At 35.4% G+C, this 24,957-nt stretch overlaps 1 protein-coding gene across 1 annotated transcript in view; it reads right to left on the bottom strand.

Moving 5' to 3' along the window:
• The window catches only part of SNX4 (sorting nexin 4), a 107,037-nt gene that overhangs the window by 21,964 nt on the left and 60,116 nt on the right, over positions 1 to 24,957 (bottom strand). The window contains exons 9-10 of the mRNA XM_044670029.1: positions 19,085 to 19,150; positions 3,873 to 3,962 (exon numbers count right to left, since the gene is read on the bottom strand). Of these exons, the coding sequence (XP_044525964.1) occupies positions 3,873 to 3,962; positions 19,085 to 19,150 (156 nt within the window). The remainder of the gene's footprint in view (positions 1 to 3,872; positions 3,963 to 19,084; positions 19,151 to 24,957) is intronic.

The following is a 24,957-nucleotide window of genomic DNA, read 5'->3' as shown; positions in this document are numbered from 1 at the left end:
ACTAGAAGCTGGTATTTTGAAAAAACAGATAAAATAGACAAAGTACTAGTCAATCTAATAAGAAAAAGGAAAGAAGAAAACCAAATTATCAGTATCAAAGATGAAAAGGGAGACCTCACCTCTAATGAAGGGGAAATTAAGGCAATCATTAAGAACTATTTCGCCCAATTATATGGCAACAAATATAACAATTTAGGAGATATGGATGAATATTTACAAAAATATAAATTGCCTAGATTAACAGCAGAAGAAATAGAATACCTAAATAATCCCATATCAGAAATAGAAATTGAACAAGCCATTAAAGAACTCCCTAAGAAAAAATCACCAGGACCTGATGGATTCACAAGTGAATTCTATCAGACATTCAAAGAGCAACTAATCCCAATACTATACAAATTATTTGATATGATAAGCAAAGAAGGAGTCCTACCAAATTCATTTTATGACACAAATATGGTACTGATTCCAAAGCCAGGTAGACCAAAAACAGAGAAAGAAAACTATAGACCAATCTCCCTAATGAACATAGATGCAAAAATCTTAAATAGAATATTAGCAAAGAGATTCCAGCAAGTAATTAAGAAGGTCATCCACCATGATCAGGTGGGATTTATACCAGGAATGCAAGGATGGTTCAACATTAGGAAAACCATCCACATAATTGACCATATCAACAGTCTAACAAACAAAAATCACATGATTATCTTAATAGATGCTGAAAAAGCCTTTGACAAAATACAGCATCCATTCCTATTGAAAACATTGAAAAGTATAGGAATAGAAGGACCCTTCCTAAAAATAATAAACAATATATACCTAAAACCATCAACAAGCATTATATGCAATGGGGATAAATTAGAAGCCTTCCCAATAAGATCAGGAGTGAAACAAGGATGCCCATTATCACCTCTATTATTCAACATAGTACTAGAAACACTAGCAATAGCAATTAGAGAAGAAAAAGAAATTGAAGGTATCAAAATAGGCAATGAGGAGACTAAGCTATCACTCTTTGCAGATGATATGATGGTATACTTAAAAAATCCTAGAGAATCAACTAAGAGGCTGGTAGAAATAATCAACAACTTTAGCAAAGTGGCAGGATACAAAATAAATGCACATAAATCATCAGTATTTCTATACATTTCCAACACATTACAACAGCAAGAGGTAGAAAGAAAAACACCATTTAAAATCACCCTAGACAATATAAAATACTTGGGAATCAATCTAACAAAACAAACACAGCTATTATACGAAAACAACTACAAAACACCTTCCAAACAAATAAAACTGGACCTCAACAATTGGAAAGCCATTAACTGTTCATGGGTAGGATGAGCTAACATAATAAAAATGAACATCCTACCCAAATTAAATTACCTATTTAGCGCCATACCTATCAAATTACCAAAAAACTTCTTTACTGAATTAGGAAAAACTATAACAAATTTCATTTGGAATAACAAAAGATCAAGAATATCAAAGGAAATAATGAAAAAAAATGTGAAGGAAGGGGGCCTAGCAGTACCAGATATCAAACTATACTATAAAGCAGCAGTCATTAAATCAATATGGTACTGCCTAAGAGATAGAAGGGAGGATCAGTGGAATAGACTCGGGGTTAATGACGTCAGCAAGACAGTGTATGATAAACCCAAAGAGCCCAACTTTTGGGACATGAATCCACTATTTGACAAAAACTGCTGGGAAATTTGGAAAACAATATGGGAGAGATTAGGTTTAGATCAACATCTCACACCCTACACCAAGATAAATTCAGAATGGGTGAAAGACTTGAATATAAAGAAGGAAACTGTAAGTAAATTAGGTGAACACAGAATAGTTTAGTTGTGAGATCTCTGGGAAAGGAAAGATTTTAAAACCAAGCAAGAGTTAGAAAAAATTACAAAATGTAAAATAAATAATTTTGATTATATTAAATTAAAAAGGTTTTGTACAAACAAAAACAATGCAACCAAAATCAGAAGGGAAACAACAAACTGGGAAAAAATCTTTATAACAAAAATTTCTGACAGAGGTCTAATTACTCAAATATACAAGGAGCTAAATCAATTATATAAAAAATAAAGCCATTCCCCAATTGATAAATGGGCAAGGGACATAAATAAGCACTTTTCAGATAAAGAAATCAAAACTATCGATAAGCACATGAGAAAGTGTTCTAAATCTCTAATAATTAGAGAAATGCAAATGAAAACAACTCTGAGGTACCACCTCACACCTAGCAGATTGGCTAAAATGATAGCAGGGGAGAGTAATGAATGTTGGAGGGAATGTGGCAAAATTGGGACATTAATGCATTGCTGGTGGAGTTGTGAACTGATCTAACCATTCTGGATGGCAATTTGGAACTATGCCCAAAGAGCGATAAAAGAATGCCTGCCTTTGATTCAGCCATACCATTGCTGGGATTGTACCCCAAAGAGATCATAGATAAACAGACCTGCACAAAAATATTTATAGCTGGGTTCTTTGTGGTGGCAAAAAACTGGAAAGCGAGGATATGCCCTTCAATTGGGGAATGGCTGAACAAATTGTGGTATATGCTGGTGTTGGAATACTATTGTGCTCAAAGGAATAACAAACTGGAGGAATTCCATGTGAACTGGAAAGACCTCCAGGAATTGATGCAGAATGAAAGGAGCAGAGACAGAAAAACATTGTACACAGAGACTGATACACTGTGTTAAAATCGAATGTAATGGACGTCTGTACTAGCAGTAATGCAATGAACCAGGACAATTCTGAGGGATTTATGGAAAAGAATGCTACCCAAATTCAGAGGAAGAACTACAGGAGTGGAAGCAGAGAAGAAAAACAACTGCTTGAACACTTGGGTTGATGAGGACATGATTGGAGATGTAGACCCGAAAAGACCACACCAATGTAACTATTAATAATATGTAAATAAGTCTTGACTGACCACACATGTTAAAATCAGTGGAAATGCAAGTTAGCTACGGTGGGGTGGGGGAGTAGGGGGGGGGTGAAGGGTAAAGTAAAAACATGAATTATGTAATCATGAAAAATTTTCTAAAAACAAAAAAAATTAAACAAACAAACAAAGAAAAAAAGAAAAAAAAAGAAAAACTTTGGGGGCAGTTAGGTGACTCAGTAGATTGAGAGCCAGGCCCAGAGATGGGAGTTCTCTGGTTCAAATATAGCCTCAAACACTTCCTAGCTGTGTGACCCTGGGCAAGTCATTTAACCCCCATTGCCTAGCCCTTACCATTCCTCTGCCTTAGAATCAATAATTGATTCTAACACAGAAGTAAGGGTTTAAAAAAAAAAAGAAAAGAAAAACCTTAAATAAATGCATTAAGAATCTTCCTTTTATACTGCTATTAAGCTAACTGACTTACCCACTAACCACACAGTAGAATCTTTACAATAATAAATGCAGCTAAACACATCAACATATTGGACATGTCTAAGAATGTACACCACACAGAATGAGGATTCTGACAAGTATCTCCAGTCTAACTTATTCCTGAAGAACAATATATATAAGAATGCAATTTGGGGCAGTTGAATAACTCAGTAGATAAGAGAATGAAGTCTGAAGATGGGAGGGCCTGGGTTCAAATTTGGCCTCAGATATTTCCTTGCTGTTTGTGTGACCCTGGGCAAGTCACTTAACCTCCATTCCCAGCCCTTACCACTCTTCTTCCTTGGAAGTTATAGTTAATATTGATTCTAAGACAGAAGGCAAGGGTTAAAAAACAGAACTCCAAAAATTTACTAAGGAAATAAATGAAAAATCAGTTTATCTATACTCTATTGAAGTGTATGCTTAACTTTGAACAACTAAGAGACAAGGAACTTGGAATTTACATTATACTTACCTTAATGCTTCCGCATAGAAAAGATATTCCTTTAGTTGATCTGCATAATGCTCCTCTTCTTCTAAGATATCATCAATAGAAGCTGCATATCTGTTTAAAAATATGGATAGATGTGATAATCACAAATTAAGCAACTTTCCTTGAGTATAAAGTATTAATGTTCTAATGCCTACATCAAACATTCAGAGACAAATTTTTTCAAAACTCAGTAAGGAAAGGCAATGAAGACTATGGAAAATGATACATTTTAGCAATATTGGCAAAGGATTATCCTGCTTAATAAAGTATTAGAGTTAAAACTATCACATTCTATACAAGTAGAGTCTATTTATGAAAATATAATCTGCTGTTTTCCAGCATATAGCACAGTGATCAGCACATAGTAAATGCTCACTGATTGACAGCTTGCCTCTCCTCTGACATAGTCATTCTCATTATAACACCAAGATTTTTGTCTCTGATAATGCTATTCCTCTTTTCTAGGATGAACTCTCCACTGTTTATCAAAATCTTATCTGTACTTCAAGGCCCTAGAGGGGCTCCACTCTTAAGTCCTCTTTCCTTCATGAAGCTTTCTCTTGATTGTTCTGTGACTTCACTGATCTCCCTACTTATACAATTTAGCACCTAATTGATAAGCTGTCTTATAATTAACTAATTGTACAGTAATTACTTCATATGTGTTAAGTCTTAAATCAAGGACAGAGACCATGTTATTTTTATTTTTTGTATCCCTTAGAGTGACTAGCACAAAGCTGGAGAAGAGTAGGTACCAAATAAACACTTTCTGAATGGCTAAAGAAAAAAAAAACCCAGAATTTACTTTTTATCTGCTATGTACTGCTAAATGCAGCAGGAGACAAAAGTTGCCCAAAAAAGACAATTTGCAAATATAAAGTTTATGGGTTATTTTAAATACAGGTTGTCTCAAATGTCTTGGCACAATCTTAAGGTTAAATATAAGTTTATACCAAAACTTTTGGGATACTCTGTAAAATGTACATTTTATAAAGCATTTACAATAGGCAGACACAGACAATATAATGACATTACAGGTCAGGAATTTGCAGGGTTTATGTGGAGGAACTCTCTTCTATGTACAATCAAATTCTTGAAAGATACTGTTAAGAATAATAATAGCTCCTTCTAGCTTTTAAAAAAAATTATGACTGTGGATGCTGTCAATGTTTTAGGTTGTTTTTTTTTTTAAACCCTTATCTTCTGTCTTGGAATCAATATTAAGTATCGGTTCCAAGGCAGAAGAGTAGTAAGAGCTAGGTAATTGGAGTTAAGTGACTTGCCCAGGGTCACAGTGCTAGGAAGTATTTGAGGCCAGATTTGAACTTCCCATCTCAAGGTTTGGTTCTCCATCCACTGAACTACTTAGCTGCTCTGAAGTCAATGTTAACAAAAAAGTTCTGAGCAACAACCAAATTGATAGCACTAAATAGGGCTTAGAGAACGAGCAAAGGAATAAACCAGCATTTCTTAGGAAAAAGACATATAAAAAGTTGCTAAGGTTGATGTTGTTTAATATTATAAATTAACTGAAAGGGTACATACCATGAAAGTTCTGTGTGCATGTCACATTAATTCTTTTAGGTGAAATGCCAAACTCAAAAGAATATCTTTTAATTCTTTGTAAGTAACCTAAAAAGCTATAAATAAGTTTTAGTATGGACAATGCCAAAATAATGAATTCACTTGGGGGAAAAAAAGGAAAATTTCCCATAATATGCTCTGAGGTATCGGTTTTGTTCCAGGAAAAGGACTTTGGAGTTATATTAGACTGCACTCTGAAGATACAAGTCCCAAGGTACTGAAAAAAAAACCTGATTTTTATGCCCCTGCACAAAGCAATGGTATATCCATTTCCAGAGTTCTGTGTTTAATTATGGCAATTCCAATTCAAGAAATAGAGAACAAAGCTAGAGAACATCAAGAGAAGCACTAATGAAATGATTGAAGGGATAGAAGGTACTACTACATTAGACAAGATTAACATTTTAAAAACTCAAATTAAAGAGAAGAAATCAAAGAAAAGATTCTATCAAAAATATCTATTAGAAGAGATGACTTCTAATTTCCTTTGCGTCTATAAATTCACTTTTGTATGATCTTATGTTCAGTGATTTTAGCTGTTTCTAATTATTATTTAAATATTTCACCCTATTTTTCCCCTAAGTATTGAACAGGATGCTTTACCCCCCTAATTCTCTCTGAATCTCTTTGTGTTTCTCAGTTCTTAATTGTTTGCAGTTTATCAGGTGTCAAAGCTTCAACATATGGGCTTTTTTCTTCTTGAATTCTGGGGCAAAGAATCAATTCCAAACAGAATAAGAAAGGAGAGGGAAAGAAAGAAGAGAGCTCCTTTTGCCTTTCCTGGGTATGCTACCCATCTTCCCCAGCCCCCAGTGAGTTTTCCTAAGTTGGTCCTGCTTTTCACAAATTCATCATTTTCCCTCTATTTCTGACCCAATTCCTCTAATATTTTCGAGGTCTCACTGTCTTCTTTGGACATGTTTTCAATGCAATTATAGTTCAATTTCCTCCAGCCTCAAGATGACAGAGAAGTCCCCAAACTACAACGAATGTGGGGTAAGGGACATTATTATGGGCAAAGAAAATTAAAATAAATAAAGAATTTGGCAGGCCACATCTGAAAGGCTGCCAAGGTAAGAAATTCAGAAGATAGTACTTTATCTTTTTTATTTCCTACCCTCAATGGAACAAAGCAAAAATACATTGATAAAGACATTTTAATCTATCTGTTCCCTGCAACCATACTTAATGATTCAACAAAGAATCCAAAATTGTGGTTAGAATTTCTTTATAGATACCTAAGGAAATTCTTCCAACTTAGAAGACTCAGAGGCTGCATCAGATATTACAGATGTCGAGGAATTGTTTTCTATAGACAAATGTGCATTTGAAGTACATTTATAAGATGCATAATTGATCACAGACTCCTTTAAAGAGGCAGTACAGAATTAAGTGTACTGTCAAATGCCATGAACACCATGGAAACCCCACGTGTTTCCTAACATTTTCAAAGAAATTGAGCTGCAAAAGTTTTCAGTAAATTCCCCCATTACTTAAAAACACATATTTAAAAAAAAAAACAAATGTCAGAAGGATCCTTGGGAGTCTAAGTATTAGGTAAAAATTAAAAAGCGCTCAAGTATCTTTGAAGGAGAAGGTGGTGCCAAAAAGGTGGATTAGAGGCAACCCAGCTGAACTCTTCACATTTGCTTCCAAACAATTTTAAATAATGCCTCAAATAAAAATTAGAGTGGCAGAAACAACAGAATGTCAGGGTGAGAGAGTTTTCCAGCCTAAGCAAATTTGGAAGGTTGGCAGGAGAAGTGTAACACCAAGGTAGAGAGGCCTTTTCAAAGCCCACACACATGTGGCAGGAGCAAGATCAACTGTAGCAGTGGCTTCAGGAACTTTCAGTTCAGGAACATTAAGAAGGTTGGGCAACTGGTCAAAAAGAGATTACAGGGGACCTTTTGTTAACACTGAGTATAGCTTGCATTCATTGGCAACTCTATTGCCTATACATTGTTCTGGGTCACAGTTCCAGAACAGAGAGGAGTGTTGGGGATCTGTCACAAGAGAGCAAGAGCTCTGGTCACAGTTCCAAGACAAAAAAAACACATGGGCTTATGGTTATAGAGGAGCTGGGGCCTTGCCTGGGTAAAGAACAGAGTGCAGACCAGAAAAAGCAATAATGATACCTCTCCCACAAACACACCACTTTGGAAGCACTAAAAACTTACAGATACCTAGAGCTAGCTTTAAAAACAGAAACATGAAAAAGCCTGAAGTTTGGAACAGTGTTTATCCACCCAAACGTAGACAGAGCCAACTTTAATATAAAGATAAAAGTCAAAGTCAAAAGGGGTGGGGGGAGTAAGTAAATAACAAAAAAATGAATTTAACCATAAAAAGCTATCACAGTGACAAGGAAGATTATGACAAAACCCTAGAAAACAAGAATGTGAAAACAGCTACCAAAAAAGCCTCAAAAGAAAAATGCTAATTGGACCCAACACCAGCAAGAATCCCTGGAAGAATTAAAGAAAAAGACAAGAATACTAAGGAAAATTAGGAAAAGAAATGAGAGTGATGCAAGAAAGTTATGAAAAGAGAATTAACAGCTTAGTAAAAGAAATACAAAAAATACTATAGAAAATAACACCTTAAAAATATGATTGGCTTAATGGTAAAAGAGGCACAAAAATTCACTGAAAAACTCCTTAAAAAGCATATTGGGCCAAACAGAAAAGGAGGTACTAAAACACAAAAGGATTTTTTATTTAAAAAATTAAAAATAAAAAGAATTGGTCAAATGGAAAAAGAGGTACAAAAGCTCACTTAAGAAAAGAATTCCTTTCCATGTGAACTGGAATGACCTCCAGGAATTGATGTAGAGTGAAAGGAGCAGAACCAGGAGAACATTACACACAGAGGCTAATATACTGTGGTACAATTGAACATAATGGACTTCTCTACTAGTAGCAATGCAAGAATCCAGAGCAAGGCTGAGGGACTTATGAGGAAGAAAACTAGCCACATTCAGAAGAAGAACTGTGGGAGGAGAAACACAGAGGAAAAACAACTGCTTGAACACATGGGCTGATGGGGATATTAATGGGGATGAAGACACTAAAAGATAACTCTAGTCCAACTATCAATAATATGGAATTAGGTCTTAATCAATGATACATGTAAAACCCAGTGAACTTGTGCACTGGCTAAAGGGGGTTAGGAGGGCTTGGGGAGAAGGAAAGAACATGAAACATGTAACTATGGGAAAATATTAAAAATAAAAATAAAAATATAATTAAAAAAAAAGAAAAGAATTCCTTAATATGCCCAAAGAGCTTTAAAAGCTTGCTCTTTGATCCAGCCATACCACTGCTGGGTTTGTACCCCAAAGAGATAATAGGGGAAAATATTTGTACAAAAATATTTATAGCTGTGCTCTTTGTAGTGGCAAAAACCTGGAAAATGAGGAGGTGTGCATTGATTGGGGAATGGTTGAATAAATTGTGGTATATGATGGTGTGATGGAATACTATTGTGCTGAAAGGAATAATGAACTGGAGCAATTCCATGTGAACTGGAAAGACTTTCAGGAACTGATGCAGAGCGAAAGGAGCAGAACAAAGAGAACACTGTACACAGAGATGATACATTATGGCACAATCAAATGTAATGGACTTCTCTTAGTAGAGTTGCTGTTAGTACAGCAATTCAATGATCCAGGACAATTCTGAGGGACTTATGAGAAAGAACACTATTCACATTCAGAGAAAGAATTGTGGGAGCAAAAACACAGAATAAGGGGACTTCCAGGTTAAGATGGCTGCAGAGTAGAAGCAGGGTGCTTTACTCTCCTCACCTACCCATACAGCATACCTCCAAAGGACAAAAAAAACCAAATCCAGACTAAAGAAGGGACCCCACAATAGGGCACAGTATTGAAGGTACATGGGATTTTGGCACTTCCACACTATGTGGGGGGAATAGCTCCCATCAAAATGCAAGCTGATCAACCCTCCCCCACCCCTCCATAGTACCAGAGGCAGAGGCTGTGCAACAGAGTTAGTGAGAGGGGGTGCAAAATCTAGCTCCTTAGCAGCTAACTGGCACCACTAGGAGCTTGTCTCTGAGAGCGGCAAGCCTTGAGACCCCAGGAGGCTATAGAGTTTAGATCATGGGTGCGGGAGTGGGGCTGAGAGAAGCAGTGGACAGTGGAAGCAGCTCAGTGCTCTGAGACTCAGGGGAAAACCTCAGGTGGAGGAGCAAGCATAGGCCAATTTTCCGGGCTCCGGGCAGCCAACTAGGACCACAGGGGCTTGACCCTGAAAACAGCTAGACCAGAGACCCCAGGAGCCTAGGGAGTGCAGACCTTGGGCTCAAGCATGAGGCTGGGAGGGACCCCGGACAGCAGAGGCCTATCAGACAGTGGAAGCCAGGAGACTCACAAAGTAGCCTAAGGCAAAAACTGCTCCTTAGCTCCATACAAAGAGAGATTACTCAGACTTCTGGCTGAGAAAGCATAATAATGCCAATCAATGCCCAAGAAATAATCACCAAAAAGACAAAGAAAAAAGCTCTGACACTTGATAACTTCTGCACAGAAAAAACCCAGAAAACAGAGGAGGACAAACAATTGAAGAAATCCAAACCTTCTCCAAAAAATGAAAATTTGTCATAAGCTCTTGAAGAGTTCAAATCTGAGATCATGAGAAAGATGGAAGAGATCTGGCGAGAAAATAACAGTTTAAAAGGTAGAATTTTGCAATTGAAAATTGAGGTTCAGAAATCAAATGAAATGATAAGCAAATTGAAGACCAGAAATGACCAGCTGGAAGCCAATGAAGAGCCAGATAGACCAGATTGAAAAGAAAAACCAAAAGATTATAGCCAAAAACCAGTTTTAAAGGCCAGAATTGGGCAGGTAGAAGCCACTGATCTCACAAGACAGCAAGAATTAATAAATCAAAGTCAAAAGACTGACAAAATAGAAGGAAAGATAAAATATCTCAATGAGGAGATAACAGATCAAGAAAACAGGTCTAGAAGAGACAACTTGAGAATTATTGGTCTTTTGGAAAAATCAGACAAACAGAAACCTAGATATCATAATACAAGAAATTATCCAAGAAAACTACCCCAATGTCTTTGAACAAGAGGGCAAAATAGACATTGAAAGAGCCCATAGAACACCCTCTATACTAAATCCTCAGAAGACAATCCCCAGGAATGTAATAGCCAAATTCAAAAGCTTCCAAGTTAAGGAGAAAATATTACAAGAAGCCAGAAAGAGACAATTCAGATATCAAGGAACACCAATAAGGATTACACAGGATCTGGCAGCCTCCACACTACAAGAATGCAAGGCTTGGAACATGATATTCAGAAAGGCAAGAGAATTGGATCTACAACCAAGGATCACCTACCCATCAAAACTGACTATATACTTCAAGAGGAAAGTATGGGCATTCAACTAGATAGAATATTTCCAAGTATTTGCACAGAAAAGACCAGGACTAAATGGAAAGTATGATATCCAACCACAAAAAAACAAGAGAAACATGAAAAGGTAAATAAGAAAGAGAGGGGAAAGAAAGAAAACTCTTATCTTTAAATTGCCTTCTTCAAGGGCTTCAATAAGATCAAATTATTTGTTTTCCTATATGGAGAAATATTATGTGTAATTCTAAAAATGTACTCACTATTATAGTAACTAGAAGAATTAGTCATAAGGAGAGGTTGGAGTACTAAATGATCTAAGATGATATGGGGGGGGGGGGGAAGTGTGTGTCGGGGAATAGAAGATGGCACCAAGAGTAACCTGAAGGAATAAGAAAAATAGGATAATTTATACCACACAAAGAGGGCATGGGAAGGGGAGGGGATGAATACTATTATAAGAAGGAGAGGAAGTGGGCGTTAATAGGAAATACTTAAACCTTACTCTCAGTGGAATTAATCCTGAGAGTGAAGAGTAGGTATCCATTGGGATATCAAATTCTATCTAACCCTATGGATAAAGTCAGAAGGGATAAACCAAGGGGGGCAGTGGGGTGGGGAGTTCATAAAGGGAGGGGAAGAGAGAGGGGGTGGGAATTCATTAGGCCTTAAAAAATAATAAGAGGGGAAGGGAAGCGGTGGAAAGGGTAGTAAACCAAGGGAGGAGACAAGGGGGACTGATTTTAAAACAAAACACTGGTTTAAAAGGAAATAGCGTAAGAAGACAGGGTAGAACTAGGAGAGAATACTAAAATGTTAGGGAATACACAGCTAATAATTATAACCTTGAATGTGAATGGGATGAACTCACTCATAAAACAGAAGCAAATAGCAGAGTGGATTAGAAAACAAAATCCTACCGTATGTTGTCTACAAGAAACACATATGAGGCAGGTGGACATACACAGGGTTAAGGTCAATGGCTTGAGCAAAATTTTTTGGCCTTCAACTGATAAAAAGAAGGCAGGAGTGGCAATCATGATTTCTGAGAAAGCCAAAGTAAAAATAGGTCTGATTAAAAGAGATAGGGAAGGTAATTATATCTTGATAAAAGGCAGTATAAATAATGAGGAAATAACAATACTCGACATGTATGCACCAAATGGTATGCACCAGATTTCTAAAGGAGAAACTGGCAGAGCTCAAGGAGGAAATAGATAGTAAAACTATACTAGTGGAAGATCTAAATATTCCTCTTTCAGATCTAGATAAATCAAACCAAAAAATAAAGAAGAAAGAGATAAGAGAGGTGAATGAAATCCTAGAAAAATTAGATTTAATAGATATGTGGAGAAAAATAAATAGGGACAAAAAGGAATACACCATCTTTTCAGCTGCACATGGGTACATTCACAAAGATTGACCATGTATGACCATGTACTAGGGCATAGAAACATGGCAAACAAATGCAAAAGAGCAGAAATAATAAATGTAACATTTCCAGATCATAATGCAAAAAAAAAAAAAAAACACAATAATCAGTAAGGGCACATGGAAAGGCAAATCAAAAACTAAATGGAAATTAACTAATATGATTCTCCAAAATCAGATAGTTAAAGAAGAAATCATAGAAACAATAATTTCATTGAAGAGAATGACAATGATGAGACATCCTACCAAAATCTGTGGGATGCAGCTAAAGCAGGGGGAAATTTATATCATTGAGTGCATGTAATAACAAATTAGAGAGGGCAAAGATCAATGAACTGGGCATGCAAATCAAAAAACTAGAAAGGGAACAAATTAAAAATCCCCAGTCAAAAACTAAATTAGAGATTATAAAAATCAAAGGAGAAATCAATAAAATCAAAAGTAAAAGAACTATTGAATTAATTAATAAGACCAGAAGCTGGTTCTTTGAAAAAAAAATAAAATTGACAAAGTACTGGTCAATCTAATTAAAAAAGGAAAGAAGAAAACCAAATTATCAGTATCAAAGATGAAAAGGGAGACCTCACCTCTAAAGAAGAGGAAATCAAGGCAATCATTAAAAACTATTTTGTCCAATTATATGATAATAAATATAGCAATCTAGGTGATATGGGTGAATACTTACAAAAATATAAATTGCCTAGATTAACAGCAGAAGAAATAGAATACTTAAATAATACCATATCAGAAAAAGAAATTGAACAAGCCATAAAAGAACTCCCTAAGAAAAAATCCCCAGGGCTTGATGGATTCACAAGTGAATTCTATCAAACCTTCAAAGAACAACTAATTCCAATACTATACAAACTATATGGCACAATAAGCAAAGAAGGAGTTCTACCAAATTCCTTTTATGACACAAATATGGTACTAATCCCAAAGCCAGGTAGATCAAAAACAGAAAGAAAACTACACACCAATCTCCCTAATGAATATAGATGGAAAAATCTTAAATAGAATACTAGCAAAAAGACTCCAGCAAGTGATCAAGAGGATTATCCACCATCATCAGGTGGGATTTATACTAGGAATGCAAGGATGGTTCAACATTAGGAAAACCACCCACACAATTGACCATATCAACAAGCTAACAAACAAAAATCACATGATTTTTAGATGCTGGAATAGCCTTTGACAAAGTACAACACCCATGCCTACTGAAAACACTAGAAAGTTTAGGAAAAGAAGGGCCTTTCTTAAAAATAATAAATGGTATATATCTAAAACCATCAACAAACATCATCTGCAATGTGGATAAATTAGAAGCATTCCCAATGAGATCAGGAATGAAACAAGGATGGCCACTGTCACCTCTATTATTTAACATTGAACTGGAAACACTAGCAGTAGCAATTAGAGAAGAAAAAAAAAACTGAAGGTATTAACATAGGCAATGAGGAGATCAAGCTATCACTCTTTGCAGATGATATGATGGTCTACTTAAAAAAGCCTAGAGAATCAACTAAAAAGTTAGTGGAAATAATTAACAATTTTAGCAAAGTTGCAGGATACAAAATAAATGCATATACATCATCAGCATTTCTATATATTTCCAACACATCACAGCAGCAAGAGTTAGAAAGAGAAATTCCATTTAAAATCACCCTAGATAATATAAAATACTTAGGAATCTATTTGCCAAGACAAACAGAGGAATTATAGGAACACAGCTACGAAACCCTTTCCACACAATTAAAACTAGATCTAAACAATTGGAAAAACATTAAGTGCTCTTGGGTAGGACGAGCTAACATAATAAAAATGACCATCCGTGACCCTGGGCAGGTCACTTGACCCCCCATTGCCCACCCTTACCACTCTTCCACCTATGAGACAATACACCAAAAGTACAAGGGTTTAAAAAAAAAAATGACCATTCTGCCAAAATTAATTTACCTATTTAGTGCTATACCTATCAAACTACCAAAAAACTTTTTTACTGAATTAGAAAAAAACTATAACAAAGTTTATTTGGAAGAACAAAAGATCAAGAATATCAAGGGAAATAATGAAAAAAAAATATGAAGGAAGTATAAAAGTGAAATTTGGGAGATGCCATCTTTAAGTATATATATATGTATTTTCTGGACACGGGGAAATTATCAAACTACATTTCCCGTGGTCCAACGGGTTTCCGGTTCTGGTTCTTTGGGTGTGGGGAGGCCTACGTCTCCATGCAGGGAAGAGTTTATAATCTCCTGGGTTAGGAGGGAGTGGTCTCTTGGCCAGCAGACTCGGGAGGAGACAGGAGACAATTATGGCTAGGCGGCAAGTTTCGAATGCTTACAAGCGCGTGATCTAATAACTTTATCTATCAGCATGGCTTTAATTAAAATACTAATATATATATATATTTATACCAGCCTTTATTATTTTTTATCTTAATAGAAGGTAGCCTAGCAGTACCGATCTTAAACTATACTATAAAGCATTAGTCATCAAAACAATATGGTACTGGAGAAGAGAAAGAAGGAGGGGTCAGTAGAATAGACTAGGGGTAAGCGACCTCAGCAAGACAGTCTTCAATAAACCCAAAGAACCCAGCTTTTGGGACAAAAATCCACTATTTGACAAAAACTGCTGGGAAAATTGGAAAAACAATATGGAAGATATTGGACCTAGATCAACATCTCACACCCTATACAAGATAAACTCAGAATGGGTGAATGACTTGAATATAAAGAAGGAAACTATAGATAAATTGGGTGAGCACAGAATTGTCAGATGTATGGGAAGGGAAAGATTTTAAAACCAATCAAGAGTTAGAAAAAAATCACAAAATGTAAAATAAATAATTTTGACTAAATTAAACTAAAAAGATTTTTTACAGACAAAACCAATGCTACCAAAATTACAAGGGAAGCAACAAATTGGGGAAAAATCTTTATAACAAAAAACTCAGACAAAGGTCTAATTACTCAAATATACAAGGAGCTCAATCAATTGTACAAAAAAAAATCAAGCCATCCCCCAATTGATAAATGGGCAAGGGACATGAATAGGAATTTTCAGATAAAGAAATCAAAACTATCAATAACCACATGAGAAAGTGTTCTAAATCTCTAATAATTAGAGAAATGCAAATCAAAACAATTCTGAGGTATCACCTGACACCTAGCAGATTGGCTAAAATGATAGCAGGGGAGAGTAACGAATGTTGGAGGGGATGTGGCAAAATTGGGACATTAATGCATTGCTGGTGGAGTTGTGAACTGATCCAACCATTCTGGATGGCAATTTGGAACTATGCTTTAAAAGACTATCTGCCTTTTGATCCAGCCACAGCACTGCTTGGATTATACACGAAAGAAATAATAAGGAAAAAGACTTGTACAAAAATATTTATAGCTGCGCTTTGTGGTGGCAAAAAATTGGAAAATGAGAGAATGTCCATCAATTGGGGAATGGCTGAACAAATTGTGGTATCTGTTGGTTATGGAATACTATCATGCTCAAAGGAATAAAGAACTGAAGGAATTCCATGTGAACTGGAAAGACCTCCAGGAATTGATGCAGAGTGAAAGTAGCAGAACCAGGAGAACACTGTACACAGAGACTGATACACTGTGATACAACTGAACATAATGGACTTCTCTTCTAGTAGCAATGCAAGGATCAAGAGCAAGGCTGAGGGACTTATGAGAAAGAAAACCAGCCACATTCAGAGGAAGAACTGTGGGAGGAGAAACACAGAAGAAAAACAACTACTTGAACATATGGGTGATGGGGATATTAATGGGGATGAAGACACTAAACAATAACTCTAGTCCAAATATCAATAATATGGAATTAGGTCTTAATCAATGATATATGTAGAACCCAGTGGAATTGTGCATCAGCTAAGGGGGTTAGGGTGGTTTAGGGGAGAGGAAAAGAACATGAAATATGTAACTATGGGGAAATATTCAAAATTAAAATTAAAAAAGGAAAGAAAAGAAAAAAGGAAAATAAATAAATAAATGAGTCCCACCTTTAATGCTTATTAAAAAAAGCACAGAAGAAAAACATTTGCTTGATCACATGTTTCGATGGGGATATGATTGTGGATATTGACTCTAAAAGATCACTCTATTGCAAATATCAATAATATGGACATTGATTTTGAACAATGATACATGTAAAACCCAGTGGAATTGCTCATTGGCTCTGGGAGGGGGGAGAAAAGAGGGGAGGGGAAAAAACATGCATTATGTAACCACGGAAAAACACTCTAATTTAATTAAATAAATAAATGGATTTTTTAAAAAAGAAAAGAATTCCTTAAAAATTAGAATAGGGTAAGTGGAAACTAATGACACCATAAGACATTAAGAAACAAAACAAAGTCGAAAAAAATACAAGAAAATGTGAAATATCTCACTGGAAAAAAACCAAAAGATCTGAAAAATAGATTGAGAGAAAATAATTTAAGAATATACTACCTAAAAGCCATGATCAAAGAAAGAGCCTAGATTTTATATTTCAAGAAATTGTCAAGGAAAACTGCCCCAATATCTTAGATCTTGAGGGTAAAATAGAAATTAATAGAATCTACCACTGATTAACTCCTAAAAGAGGCTCCAAAAATGAAAAGTCCCAGGAATATTATAGTCAAATTCCAAAGTTCCCAGGTCAAAGGGAAAATATTTTAAAAAATCAGAAAGAAAAAATGCAAATATTGTGGAGCCACAGTCAGGATCATAAGAGATTTGGCAATTTCCCTGTGAAAGAGGCAGAAGGCATAGGATGTGGTATTTCAGAAGGCAAAGAAGTGATGGTGTGAGGTGATACCTCAGAGTTATTTTGATTTGTATTTCTCTAATTATTAGATTACAACCAATAATACCCTACCCAGCAAAACAGTATAATCCTTTGGGATGGGGGGCGGGGGGAATGGATATTTAATAAAATATGACTTTCAAGCATTCCTGATGAAAAGGTCAAGACTGAATAGAAATTTTGACATTCAAACAAAATATTCAAGAGAAGCATAAAAAGTTAAACTTGAAAGAATATTATGAGGGTCTCAATAAAGTTAAACAGTTTATAATCCTTCATGGGAAGATGATACATGTAAACTCTTAAGAACTTTATCATTAGGGCAGTTAAAAGGAGTTTACATAGACAGAGGGGATGGATGTGAATTAATTATGTTAGAGTGATCTTCAAAAAACAAAGGGGTGAGAAAGAGGAATGTGTCGGAAGAAAGACAGAGAGAGAGAGGTAGAATAGGGAAAATTTTCTCACATAAAAGAGGTGTGCAAGGAAGAACTTTTACAATGGAGGAGAAAATGGAGGGGATGAGAATGGGAGTTGTGGCAAGTAATGTTTGAATCTCACTCTTACTGGAATTGGTTCTACAAAGGAGGTTTACAAACACACAAACACACAAAGTCAGTTGTATATAGAAATATAAGTTACTCAATCAGGCAATAGAAGGAGAAAGCAATAAAAGAAACAGAAGGGGGATGATAAAAGGAAGGACAGATTAAGAAAAGCAGTATTTAGAAGCAAAATACTTTTGAGGAGGGACAGAATAAAAAGAGAGAGAAGAAACAGAAGAAAATGGAATGAAGGGAACACACAATTAGTAATCATAACTGTGAATGGGATGAGCTGACCCATAAAATGGAAGCAGATAGCACATGGATTAGAAATCAGAATCCAACAGTAAGTTGTTTTCAAGAGATACTTCAAATAGAGTGTGAAAATAAAAGCCTGGAGCAGAATCTAGTATATACCATTTGAACAAAAAAAAAAAGGCAGGAGTAGCAATCATGATCAGACAAAGTAAAAGTAAAAAAAGACCTCATTAAAAGGGATAATATGTGAAACCATTTTGCTAAAAGGTACTACAGACAATGAAGTGATATAAAAATTTTTACAACAAGTTTCTCTAATAGAGGCCTCATTTCTCAAATATATACTAAGTACAGAATGGAGTCAAATTCCTAAAAATAAGAGCCACTCCCCAATAGATAAATGGTCAAAAGATATAAGCAGGTCATTTTAAGAAAAATCAAAATCCTCTTATTCACAACCATCTGGGGTACCACTTCATACCTATCTGAAATCACAAATGCTAGGGGTGGTGAGGGAAAAATAGGCATGTTAATGAACTACTGGTGGAGCAGTGAACTAGTTTATGAAGAATGATTTGGAACTAGCCCCAAAAGGCTATAAAAACTGTGCATACCTTTTGATCTGGCAATTCCATTACTGTGTCTGTTTCCCAAAGAGATTAAAGAAAAATAAAAATGATCTATATGTACAAAAATATTCATAGCAACTGTTTTTGTCGTAGCAAAGAATTGGAAATCAAGGGGATATTCATCAAATGGGGAGTGGCTGAAATGACTAAAGAACAATAACAATGAGAATAGCATAGTAGAAAGAGCAATGATTGGGAGTCATAAGGCCTGAGTTCTAGTCCTGACTTTGCCACTAACTAGATGTTTAACTATAGATAAGTGATTGGATCCCTCTGAGACTCAATTGTCTTCATCTGTAAAATAAAGATGCCAAAGGAGATGGTTTCTAAAGTTTTTTTCCTCTCTAACAAACATTCTAAGATCCAATGATAAACATCCATATATGTTTAATGTAGAAGGAACTATTGAACACCACACATACAATACAGACAAGTAATACAATAAACATTTGTTGAAATGAATTCAAATTGTTCATCTTCAAAAAAAGACTATGACACATTGAAAACTTTACATCAAGTTATCCAACATTCATTTGGGACTTACACGTCCATATGATGTCCTGCACTCTGAAGACCATCTCCCATTTCTTTTTCTATGGCACTCCATTCACTAAGAAAAAACAAATGAAATTATAAATATTATATAAATTAAGGATATGGCAAGTTAACAGGCTATTCTGCTATACTATTTATTTCCAGATAACATTTAAAGATAATATATACAAATATACAACAAATAACTAAATAAAAAAATTTTTTAACACTGGCAAAATGCCAGGCTAAGTTTGAGCATTAAATCCAAATCAATCATACTTTAAAACTTTTCATCAAATGGATGCACTAATATACTATTGATGGAGTTGTGAAATGGTCCAATCAATCTGGAAAACAATTTTAAATGTGCTAAAAAAAATTTTTTTTATTAAACTGTCCTTTGACAGAGAGAAATATACTCCAAAGATTTCAAAGACAAGAAAAAAAAAAGAGTATAGATGGAGACATACATAACCAATTCATTAATGTTTCATTTTGTCTTTTCATATTTATAATAGCAGGGTTGGTGGGTTTTTTCCATTTCAAGGTGGTGAAGAGAAGGCAAATTTTGGCTAATTTTAAAATTTATTTAAAAATAAAAATACTTCAATTTTTTTTTGAAAAGACCCTTTCAGTTCTGATTCTATTCTTTTTTTTTTCCCCTAGTTTCTCTCTGGTCTCACACCACTGATTACCTTTCTTAAAAATTTCATTTATTTAATTAATTTAGAACATTTTCCCATGTTTACATGACTGGTATTTTTTCCCTCCCCTCCTCCCTCCCACCTCCTGCAGCCAATGAGCAATTCAACTGGGTTTTACATGTATCATTGATCAAGACCCATTTCCATATTAATATTTGCAATAGAGAGATCATTTAGAGTCTATACTCCAAACATATTCCCATCAAACTGTGTGATCAAGGAAATGTTTTTTCTTTTGTTTCTACTCCCACAGTTCTTTCTCTGGATGTGAATAGTGTTCTTCCTTATAAGTCCCTCACAATTGTTCTGGATCCTTGCATTGCTGCTAGTACTGAAGTCCGTTACATTCAATTTTACCATAGTTTATCTGTCTCTGTCTATAAGGTTCTCCTGGTTCTGCTCCTTTCACTCTCTATCAATTCCTGGAGGTCATTCCAAGTTTACATGGAATTCCTCCAGGTCATTATTCCTTACAATTTGTTCAGCCATTCCCCAATTGAAGGGCATCCTCTCATTTTCCAATTTTTTGCCACAACAAAGAACATGGCCATAAATATTTTTGTACAAGTCTTTTTCTTTATTATCTCTTTGAGGTACAAATGCAGCAGTGGTATGGCTGGGTCAAAGGACAGGCAGTCACTTAAAGCCCTTTGGGCATAGTTCCAAATTGCCTTCCAAAATGGTTGGATCAATTCACAATTCCACCAGCAATGCATTAGTGTCCCAATTTTACCACATCCTCTCCCACATTTTTTACTTTCCTCTGCTGTCATATTAGCCAGTCTGCTATGTGTGAGGTGTTTGATTCTATTTTAATCCCAAAGGGTAAGAATATTTCTTCACTGACACAGATAATAAAGACACCTGTGATTACCATTAATGAACAAGAATTTGTTATAAATCCACCTGGGAAATCATGAGGAAAAAATGTAAAACTCTAGAAAGCAGGGTATGAAGAAATCATTTAGTGCTAAACTTTGTAGTTAAAATTTTCATTTTATTTTCTCCTTTTTTTGTAACCAATCAGGTTTCGTTTTAAGTTTGGGGGGGTGAGGTGGTGTTGATTAGTTGTGCCTGATTCTTCATGACTCCATTTGGAGTTTTCTTGGCAAAGACACTGGAATGGTTTGTCATTTCCATCTACAGTTCATTTTACAGATAAGGAAATTGAGGCAAAGAGGGCAAAAATAATTTGCACAGGATCACAGAGCTAGTATCTGAGGCTGAATTTGAATTCAGGTCCTATTGACTTTAGGACTTGGATCATATCCACTGTACTACTGTCCTACTGCAAACCTAGCTGCCAGGTTTACAAATTTAAATTTTCAAATTCAGTAGTCAATTCCCTAGCCCAAAGTAACACCGAAATTTTTCTAAAAATTAAAATCTGTAGAATTATCAAAATTTCATACATCTAATTTCCCATTGAAAATTTGATCTCCCTTCCTCAAGTTTTTCCCCTCTACAAACTATTCTTCACAAAGCTGCCAAAATGCTTTTTTCTAAAGTCTAGGTCGGACCAGGTCACTCCTTCACTCAATAGATTCCAATAGTTGCCAATTATCTCTAGGATCAAATATAAATTCCTATCTTTTCCCATTAAGGCAAGTCTACAAACTGTCTTTTTAGTATATCCTTTCAAATGATATCTTTTTTAAAGTTCATTCATCCTAGTAACAGCTTGCCTGAGTAATTTGTGCCAGACATTTTGTTGATTTCAATAAATGTTTTAACTTGGTAAAACTTTGTTTCTCTCCATTTTTTTGTGAACACTGGTACCAAGACTATATATAAGAATGGCTCTCCTATCAGTGTAATCTTAGACAACAGATCCATCCCAAGTGAAAGGTCCTTAATAAAGGCAAATTTCAAATATCAAGTAAAAACCCCAATACATTCTGTTTAGTTTTCCAATTCATTTATAAGAATATTATTGGTGAATTATTTGCCACAAAAAGGTTAGTTTATTCTGTTGATATGAAGATTAGTTAAAAATAGGTTGGCTGGAAAACAAGATAAAGATAAATAGTAAATACGATTGTGATTTTTTCAGAATAAATTTTAAAATTACAAGTCTAATTTCTAATAACTGCTTGAAGGGCTACAGAAATTAATCCAGGAAATCAAGAATATTATTCAATATATTATTATAACTTCAAACTGTAATTTTTAAAATAACTAAAATAACATTAATCTTTGGAAGGTGCATTTTCTTCTACTGTTATGGGGAAATTATAGTAAAGGTATAAGACTTAAGATAAGAAAGAATAGATGACAGCTTGAAGAAATCTTGAACTGTATGGACATTCCATCATTGAATGAAGCCAGGTTTAGAAAGAGGAGAGTGGTTTTGGCCAAGCTGAAGGAAGGAGGTTGTGGCTGTGTGGTCCAGCTTTGCCAAATATACAAAGAACAAGAAGAGTGGGATTTCACTGAGAAGAAGATATCATCTAGCAACTATCTTGGCCTAGGTAGAGGAAAGGTCCTGGTCATCTGCTGGTGGACAGCAGGTTTTTCTGCCCTTACTCCCTACAGTGGTTCCCAAACTTTTTTGGCCTACCGCCCCCTTTCCAGAAAAAATATTACTTAGCCCCCCTGGAAATTAATTTTTTTTTATTTTGATAGCAATTAATAGGAAAGATAAATGCACTGTGGCCATCACTGTCCCCCCGGATCACTACAGCACCCACCAGCGGGCAGTAGCGCCCACTTTGGGAATCACTGTTCTAGAGCTCTTGTGGATTAACTGGCTGTATAAGAAATTGATCCTGTTTCTTGTGACACCCTGGAGTACTGTGGACAAGTATAGTGAGAATCCCACTCTCCAGGCCTCTCCAATTTTTAGTTAGAGCTGTCCTTAGTTTAGTAGCCGCATTTGGGCCATTTCTAGTGTTAGTAAACACTTCTCACCCACTTCCCTTATTTACCATCAATAAACCTGTTTTATTTGTACTTCCTGATTCCTCTAAGCCAGTGATGGGCAAACTTTTTAAAGAGGGTGCCAAAGGAAAGGAAATGCTTATCTGTCAGTCTGTTTCTAAGGCAACTCTTTCGAAGTTTCATTGTATTGTATCCTACTCATTGTATTAGTCAGATTAGGAATAATGTCCCGCAGCCAGATAGAACATTTCAGGGGGCCACATCTGGCCCACAGGCCATAGTTTACCCATCACTGCTCAAAACCATAAAGATCCCACAACTTGAAGCTAATTACATCATTGGCATTCCCTGCCTTATAGGTTGTCAGTTTAACTGACAAACTGCCATTCCCCAATCCTTATATCCCTATTTGATTATTCTGTATTTACCTGTTAGTCCTTCCCCTTGTGAGGTGTGGGAGTGTCCCCAGTTTGTCTGGCACCCAATTATTCCCCTATCACCATATTTCTTTTTTTCACTACTCATAGCAATGTCCATTATTTACATTGTGCACTATAAAAATCATTCAACTCTTCATTATACTTACTAACAACAATCTAGATATTGCTCTAAAATATGCCTAAATTTAACCACAAACATGATTGTAACATGTTTTTTAAAAAGTAATACATAATGAGAAGTTGGTATTCTTAAAAGTCTAGAGACAAGAGTTTATCCATCTAAAAAAATTTTTTTTAGAAAATTCACTTTATGTCTAGGACATGTATCTATTTTTATCTTATATTGGTAAATGATATGAGATGACAGTCTATACCTAGCTTCTATCAGACTGCTTTCTAGTTTTCCTAATAATTTTTACCAAATAGTGAATTCTTATCTCAAAAGCTTGGATCTTTACTTTTGTCTAAATACAAGGTTATATATATACAAGCAGATTGGCTAAAATGATAGCAGGGGAGAGTAATGAATGCTGGAGGGGATGTGGCAAAATTAATGCATTGCTGGTGGAGTTGTGAACTGATCCAACCATTCTGGATGGCAATTTGGAACTATGCTCAAAGAGCGATAAAAGAATGCCTGCCCTTTGATCCAGCCATACCATTGCTGGGATTGTACCCCAAAGAGATCATAGATAAACAGACTTGTACGAAAATATTTATAGCTGCGCTTTTTGTGGTGGCAAAAAACTGGAAAGCGAGGATATGCCCTTCAATTGGGGAATGGATGAACAAATTGTGGTATATGTTGGTGATGGAATACTATTGTGCTCGAAGGAATAACAAACTGGAGGAATTCCATGTGAACTGGAAAGACCTCCAGTAATTGATGCTGAGCGAAAGGAGCAGAGCCAGAAGAACATTGTACACAGAGACTGATACACTGTGGTAAAATCAAATGTAATGGACCTCTGTACCAGCAGCAATGCAGTGACCCAGGACAATTCTGAGGGATTTATGGAAAAGAACGCTACCCACATTCAGAGGAAGAACTACAGGAGTGGAAGCAGAGAAGAAAACCAACTGCTTGAACACATGGGTTGATGCGGACATGATTGGGGATGTAGACTCGAAAAGACCACACCAATGTAACTATCAATAATATGTAAATAAGTCTTGACTGACCACACATGTTAAAACCAGTGGAAATGCGAGTTAGCTACCGGGGAATGGGGGGGGGAGGAGGATTGAGGGGTGAAGGGTAAAGTAAAAACATGAATTATGTAACCATGGAAAATTTTTCTAAAAATTAAAAATTAAAAAAAAATACGTTATGATAATCTTTTACTACTGTTTGTTGCATGTTTGTTCTATGCCACTGATCTACCTATATCTTAGCCAGTACCAGATAGTTTTGAGAATTACTGCTTTATAAACTAATATCTGGTACTGCTAGACCTCCTTTCCTTACATTTTTTCATTAATTCCTCTGATATTCTTGACCTTTACTCTTCCAAATGAATATTATTACTTTTTCTAGTTCAATAAAGTAATTTTTTTGTATTTTAATTGGAATGGCTTTGTATAAGCAGATGAGCTTAGGTAAAATTGACCTTTTAATTATAATGGTTCTATACACCCATGAACAATTAATATTCTCTATTTAAATCTGACTATTTGTTCAAAAATGTTTTATAATTATGTTTATGAAGTTTCTGGCTTTGTCTTAGCATATATACTCCCAGGCATTTTATTCTGTCCATGATTATTTTATATGGATTATTCTTACTGTCTCTTCTTGTAGGACTTTGTTGATGATATATAGAAATGCTGGTGATTTATGTGGGTTTATTTTCTATCCT

Source organism: Gracilinanus agilis, chromosome 3 (assembly GCF_016433145.1).
Source record: "Gracilinanus agilis isolate LMUSP501 chromosome 3, AgileGrace, whole genome shotgun sequence".
Classification (NCBI taxonomy): domain Eukaryota; kingdom Metazoa; phylum Chordata; class Mammalia; order Didelphimorphia; family Didelphidae; genus Gracilinanus; species Gracilinanus agilis.
The sequence above is the reverse complement of the archived record's forward strand: the minus strand, read 5'-3'. Positions and strand labels throughout refer to the sequence as shown.